The following is a 7,027-nucleotide window of genomic DNA, read 5'->3' on the forward strand; positions in this document are numbered from 1 at the left end:
TCACACTGTCAATAGAACCGTTTAATCCATTCATAACTAATGTGTTATCCGGAGGTCTCATTTATATAGGTTCCAAGAAGGGAGGTTGGGGATGTTTATTTGAATTCATCACAATTAGACAGTTATAGGGAGACTTCAATAATTTTTAAGTTTTTCCCATACAAATTTAAATACAAACACAAATTGACTTCGCGCCACCTCTAAATGGTCACCAAATTGCCTGAAATTTTGCCAGGACTCCTATTTTATCAAAATGAGGCTAATAGACATATGGGAGTTGGAATTTTCGAACATTTTTGAAATTTGAACTGCCCTATTGTACAATGCATCACAACTGCAAAGCAGATGTCCCGAGGTTTCACGTTCCATGTTACAAAAACGACAAATATCATTCTGAATCTGGCCAATATTTTTCAAGTGATATCTGCTCGAGCAGTGTCCGGTTGTTAGGCTCTCTTGCTGAGCTGCAAGAGCTTTTCGGTTACTTTAACATTGGGAATTATAAATCTCTTTGATTGAGCACACTTTTCGGCAACCAACCAGTTGGTCATCAACCTTTGTGCTTCCCTGGATTTCAATTCCATTTTTATAGTACATATGCAGTTAATCACATTCCAAGACAGGTTTCAGATCATACCAAAAGGGGAGGCATTTTATATAAATTATCCATATTTGCGGTAAAAAATATTACTATTTACAGATAATTGTTGATATAGTGTTGCCGCTGGCTGCACTGCTCGAAGTAATCCGTCACAGGTGTACGAATACCGAAAGTGTAAGCTATCAAATATGTAATCTAGAACTTCCGCTAACTAAAATATATTTACAGTTTAAAGCTGTACCACAATCTACCTAGCGTGTTTGGTCCTGCTGAGAACCCGGTGTCTAGTTCCCCTTCATACTCCCCGCCAACAGAGCTTTAAAACTTTCGACGATGAGTACTATCTCGAAAAACAAATCTCCTACATCGCCAAAGGTAGGACAAGAGGGAGGCTGCGTAAATTGTTCGCGCCCCAATTCCTACGACAATTTAGTTCAATGCGATAACTGTGACGATTGGTGGCATATGCGATGTGCAGGAGTGACTAGCTCAATATCGGAGCGGCCTTGGACCTGTCCCACATGCCTGCCACTAAGTGTGTCGTCCTCTGGTAGTAACGCTGCACGTATAGCACTCCGACTGAAGCAACTCGAAGAAGAGCGCGCAATCCAGCAGCGCGAAGGGGAGGCGGAGAAGAAGGCTTTGGAGCAGGAAAAAAGGGCCATGCAAGAGAAATATAAACTGCTGGAAGAGCAGTTAGCAGAAAAGGAGAACGGATCTAAACTCCGGTATGCAGAGAGTGAGTGCTTGGGTCGAAAACTTAGCTGAGAATGAAGAATTAGAGGGCGCCGTCGGCGGAGAGGTCGGCGGAGAAGAATTAGCGGAACGGGGTAGATTAGACCAACCGAAGCCAAGTAATGGACCGTCAATGGAAGAACAACCAAATCAACCAACGCTGGCTAATACTTCAGTGAATAGAATGTTGCTGAATCAGCGGCGAAATACTGGCGCGTACCCTAAAACTGCTCCGAAGTATCCAAATCAAATCGTAGGTTGTATAAAGGCAACCCAAGGTAATATTAAACTCCCTGCACCCCCCGTACTGCCACCAGGTAAGCCAACAATTAGCAGTAAGAAAATCGAGGAGCCCTCCTTTCAACCTACCAATGACTCATATAAAGATTTGCTAGCTAAATTAGGCTCGATAAGCGTATCTCCTAATATTGAACATTCTCCACCTGTTTTTGGTACAGAGCCTCCAATACAAGGCCGTGTCCCTACTGTTTCTTTTCCTGCAGTTGCGGAAGGAAACAAAACTTGTTTAGCACAAAGAGGCAATACTCAACTTCGATCTGATAATATTCAATCAAGTTTGTCTCCTGCATTATGCGCCATGAGTGTGCCTGAGCAGGCCCCTACCCCCTCGCAGCTAGCCGCGCGACAAGTAATGCCTCGTGATTTACCTGTGTTCACCGGTGACCCCGCGGACTGGCCGATATTCATAAGTGCGTTTGAAAACACAACCGTCACGTGTGGGTACTCTAAAGTGGAAAACTTGACAAGACTAAAGCGATGTTTAAGATGTGCAGCCTACGAATCAGTCAGAAGTCGTCTCCTGTTGCCAGAATCCGTGCCTCAAGTTATCAGTACTCTGCTACTTCTTTATGGACGCCCGGAGCTGCTAATTAGTGTGCTATTAGAAAAGATGCGCTCAACTCCAGCACCAAAGGCCGAGAAGCTCGAGACTCTAAGTCTAATGGAATTCGGAATGGTCGTGCAAAGTTTATGCGACCATCTTCAAGCAGTTGGACAACAGTCCCATCTAACAAATCCTTATCTGTTGATGAAGCTGGTGGAAAAGCTTCCGGCACACGTCAAGATGGATTGGGCCAACTACATGCAACGACATGTGGAAGTGAACTTGAAAACGTTTGGAGACTTCATGAGTGAAATTGTGATATCAGCAAGCAAGGTGACGCTGTACTCTGGAGGGTATGGTAAAAGCGGTTCCACAGATAGGACGAAAATTAAACCCAGAAGTTCAATGAATGCTCATTTGGTTAGACCGGAACATCCGAAACAAGAAGAGAAGTGTTGTGTTGTATGTGAGGAGCGTGGACATTATGCTCGAGACTGCGACGTTTTTCGAGCTTTTTCTGTCGATGACCGTTGGAAAACGGTACAATTCCACGAGTTATGTCGCAGTTGTTTAAATGCTCACGGAAGAAGGAGCTGTCGCAACGCGCGCCAGTATGGAATCAACGGTTGTACTTATCGACACCATCGTTTGCTGCATTCAAATAGCAGTAGTCAACCCACAGCAGAAACAAGTGCGCGAAACATCGAATCGGCTGGGAGCCATACGCACCGTTTAATGGAACATCCATTGCTCTTTCGTATTTTGCCAATTACACTTCATGGACCTTCTAAGACTGTAGATACGTACGCGTTCCTAGACGATGGATCGCATCTCACGCTTCTAGAAGAACAACTCGCCAAGGAACTCGGAGTTAGGGGTAGAAGTATGCCTCTCTGTCTCACGTGGACAGGAAATGTTTCACGCGTAGAAGCCAACTCGAAACAGTTGCATCTTGAGGTGTCTGGGGCAAAGCAAAGAAACCTTCTAAAATTGAACGACGTTCGCACAGTGGAGAGCCTTGCACTGCCTGGTCAAACCTTACGAATTGAGTCTCTTAGAAGTAAGTTTGAACATCTGAAAGGTCTGCCTATATCTAGCTACAATACCCGAGTAGCACACATGTTACATATAGATCACAGTAACCTATATGTGACCAGATTCAGTCACAATTAGGTTGCTGCAACCAGTTTCACTTGACTTGTGCTACTTGGGTAATGCGATCCCTCGTTTACTAATTGGAGTGAAAAATCTGCACGTAACAGTTCCATTAAAAGTGAAAGAAGGTGAAACAAATGGACCAGTGGCCGTCAAAACTCGACTGGGATGGTGTGTGTATGGTGGAGGAAGTAATCCATCGTCAACGTCACTCAACATTCACACATGTGAGTGTAACAACGATCGGGACCTCCACGAGATGGTGAAGAACTATTTCACTCTGGAAGATGTCAGATCAAGCTCAACCGAACCATTGATCGCAGCGGAGGACAAGAGAGCTCTCGAAATTCTACAGAGAACAACTGTTCGCATTGGCGATAGATTTGAGACGGGGTTATTGTGGAAACAAGACGATATCGAGTTCCCTGAGAGTTACAGCATGGCAATTCGTAGACTTGAATGTTTGGAACGTCGAATGGGGAAGAACGCCTTTCTGAAAGAAAATTTGTGTCGGCAAGTAGCAGAATATCAGCAGAAGGGATATGCTCACAGGATCAGTGACAAAGACATGCAGACAGCTGATCTCAAACGGGTTTGGTACTTGCCACTCGGGTCGGTGGTTAACCCGAAGAAGCCAGAGATAGTTCGTCTGATTTGGGATGCAGTGGCCATGGTCGATGGAATTTCTCTCAACTTAATGCTCCTGAAGGGTCCAGATCAGTTAGCATTCTTAACAGGGGTGTTATTCCGGTTTCGCCAGTACGCTGTAGCGGTAACGGCGGACATCAAAGAGATGTTCCACCAAATAAGGATTCGAGAAATCGATCGGCACTCGCAGAGATTCTTGTGGCGCGATGATCCCGCAAAGTCAGCTGAGGTATTTGTAATGGACGTCGCTACATTTGGGTCATCTTGTTCGCCTTCGTCAGCCCAGTATGTTAAGAACAAGAACGCCAAAAAATTCCCGATTGCTGCAAAGGAAATTGTCGAGAATACATACGTAGACGACTATTTAGCTAGTTTCTCGTCAGAAGCCGACGCAGCAGACACGGTTGTACAAGTTAAAGCGATTCAACGAGAAGGTGGCTTTTTATTGAGGAATTGGCAATCTAACAGCGGCCATGTAATGCAGTGTTTAGGAGAACCGTTGGAGAAAGGAAAAAGACATCTATTTCACGACAAAAGTCAAAATTTTGAGCGAGTCCTAGGTATGCTCTGGGTTACGGATGAAGATGTATTAAGTTTCTGTACGCAACTAAAGGACGATGTACAGCAAATCATCTGTAGTGACGGACACCCAACGAAAAGACAAGTACTTCGCTGCTTAATGAGCTTCTTTGATCCATTAGGATTATTGGGGTTCCTTCTAGTCCATGGTAAAATATTGCTGCAAAATATTTTTTGTACTGGAACTCAGTGGGATCAGGAAGTTGAAGAGAAACAATTTGAATTGTGGCAGAGATGGACTTCGTTACTACGGAAAATAGCCGATATTAGAATACCTCGATGTTATTTCGCTGGTGCTACAGAACTCGACTATCGGAAGGTGCAAATACACGTGTTCGTGGACGCAAGCGAAGCAGCCTACGCGACAGTAGCGTACTTCAGGATTGTAGATATAAATGGAGTAGTACGTTGTGCGTTGGTGTCAGCAAAAACTAAAGTGGCGCCACTGAAGCCGTTGTCTGTAACACGACTGGAGCTGCAGGCTGCGGTTCTTGGGACTAGATTAATGCGGTTTGTACTGGATTCCCACTCCTTTAAAGTTGCAGAGCGCTACTTGTGGTCGGACTCGTCAACGGTACTGTCGTGGCTTAAAGCAGATCCAAGGAAATACAAGCAATATGTGGCCTGTAGAATTGGAGAAATTTTATCGGTGACTGAAGTAAACGAATGGCGGTGGGTACCGACAAAGTTGAACCCTGCGGACTTAGCAACATGGCCCAGAAGTGGCCCATCACTGGATGTAGGAAACATATGGTCTTACCTATTACAATCAACCGAAGAATGGCCAAAGCAATTGTTCTCGCGCCAAACAGTTGAGGAGGAACTAAGACCATGCAACGCCCATTACCAAAGTGCAATACGGTTACCAATTATCAATTATGAACGATTTTCCAAGTGGGAGAGACTTCTATAGCTATAGCCTATGTTCACAGATACGTGGGTAATCTGAAGAGAAAGCGTCTTGGTGTCGCGATGGTTGATAGTTTCCTCACACAAGAAGAGTTAAGGAAAGCCGAAGTAACGTTAATCGGGGAAGCTCAGTGGCAAGAATTTCCAACAGAAATGACGATACTTCTTCGCAATCGGAACTGCTCAGAAACGGAGAAGAGAAATCTCGATCCACGTAGCACATTACACCAGTTAACGCCGTACATTGACGACAATGGAATTCTACGATTGGACGGACGAATAAAAGCGGTACATAATGTGTGCAACGACACGAAATTTCCGGTGATTCTTCCAAGGAAACATCCGCTCACCGAACTTATGGTGGAACAGTATCATCGGATGTTCCAACGCCACGACTCAGGACAGTAGTTCGCAAAATTAACAACCGATGCACGGTTTGCAAATTACAACGAGCAGCTCCTCGAGTACCACGAATGGCTTCACTTCCACCAGCTAGGCTCGCAACGTACACCAGGCCCTTCACATACGTTGGTCTGGACTACTTCGGGCCTCTGTCGGTGAAGATAGGGCGCGGCGGTGCGAAAAGGTGGATAGCACTCTTTACCTGCCTAACCATCCGAGCTGTTCATTGTGAAGTAGTGTATGGGCTTTCTTCGGACGCATGCATCAAAGCTATACGTCGATTTGTAAGTCGCCGTGGTTCACCGGCCGAAATCTATACAGACAACGGCACCAACTTCCACGGCACTGAACGGATTTTGATGAAGGAGATACAACACGGTGTTGCTGCGACTCTTACAAGTACCACAACTAAATGGATTTTCATCCCTCCGTCGTCGGCCCCCATGGGGGGTGCGTGGGAACGTATGGTAAGGTCGGTAAAGCAGGCAATGATGGGAGCTTACCGCTGTGACAGAAAGCTGGACGACGAATCACTGCTCACTTTTGTCGTCGAAGCAGAAAGTATAGTTAACAGTAGACCGCTTACCTATCTACCACTAGATTCTGAGGAGAGTGAAGCACTGTCTCCCAATCACTTCCTTTTGGGGAGCTCACGTGGTGTTCGACAACCTGTTGCAGAGCCAACCGACGATTCAGCTGCGCTGAAGAGTTCCTTGCACATGATTAGACATCAGTTAGACTGTTTTTGGAAACGATGGATTAAGGAGATGCTGCCGACCCTGACGAAAAGAACGAAGTGGTTCGGAGAAGAGAAGATGATAGAAAATGGCGACCTCGTTTTAATAATTGATGACGGCGTTAGGAACATCTGGATTAGGGGACGAGTATTGGAGGTCATACCGGGCAGCGATGGCCGGAAGCGCCAGGCGGTAGTGAAAACTGCGAGGGGATGTCTGCGTAGATCTGTCGCTAAGCTAGCAGTCTTAGAGATATCGGATGTTGGTAAAACTGGGACCGGTGGCCAGTGTTACGGGGGGGAGGATGTTGCCGCTGGCTGCACTGCTCGAAGTAATCCGTCACAGGTGTCATCTGAACTGAACCTGGCACATGGCCTGTCAAAAGGAGCAGAAGACAACAGAGGAGATAAGGGAAGA

At 45.7% G+C, this 7,027-nt stretch overlaps 1 protein-coding gene across 1 annotated transcript; it reads left to right on the forward strand.

The window, feature by feature from the left end:
- The first annotated feature begins 1,934 nt into the window (after nucleotides 1-1,934).
- Nucleotides 1,935-5,879, forward strand: LOC134207075 (uncharacterized). Its single transcript, XM_062682799.1, has 4 exons — nucleotides 1,935-3,240; nucleotides 3,338-4,543; nucleotides 4,865-5,072; nucleotides 5,495-5,879. Exons 1-4 carry the CDS (start codon nucleotides 1,935-1,937, stop codon nucleotides 5,877-5,879), a joined length of 3,105 nt encoding a protein of 1,034 aa, XP_062538783.1.
- Nucleotides 5,880-7,027: the final 1,148 nt, after the last annotated feature.

This window comes from Armigeres subalbatus, chromosome 1 (genome assembly GCF_024139115.2).
Source record: "Armigeres subalbatus isolate Guangzhou_Male chromosome 1, GZ_Asu_2, whole genome shotgun sequence".
NCBI classification, from domain to species: Eukaryota; Metazoa; Arthropoda; class Insecta; order Diptera; family Culicidae; genus Armigeres; species Armigeres subalbatus.

Excerpts from the sequence above, each read along its gene's own strand:
- LOC134207075 (XM_062682799.1), top strand. The coding sequence starts at position 1,935 with ATGAGTGTGCCTGAGCAGGCCCCTACCCCCTCGCAGCTAGCCGCGCGA. Across the intron at positions 4,544-4,864 it reads AAATTTTGAGCGAGTCCTAG|AACTCGACTATCGGAAGGTG; the intron begins GTATGCTCTGGG and ends CTGGTGCTACAG. Across the intron at positions 5,073-5,494 it reads CTTGGGACTAGATTAATGCG|ATACGTGGGTAATCTGAAGA; the intron begins GTTTGTACTGGA and ends CTATGTTCACAG.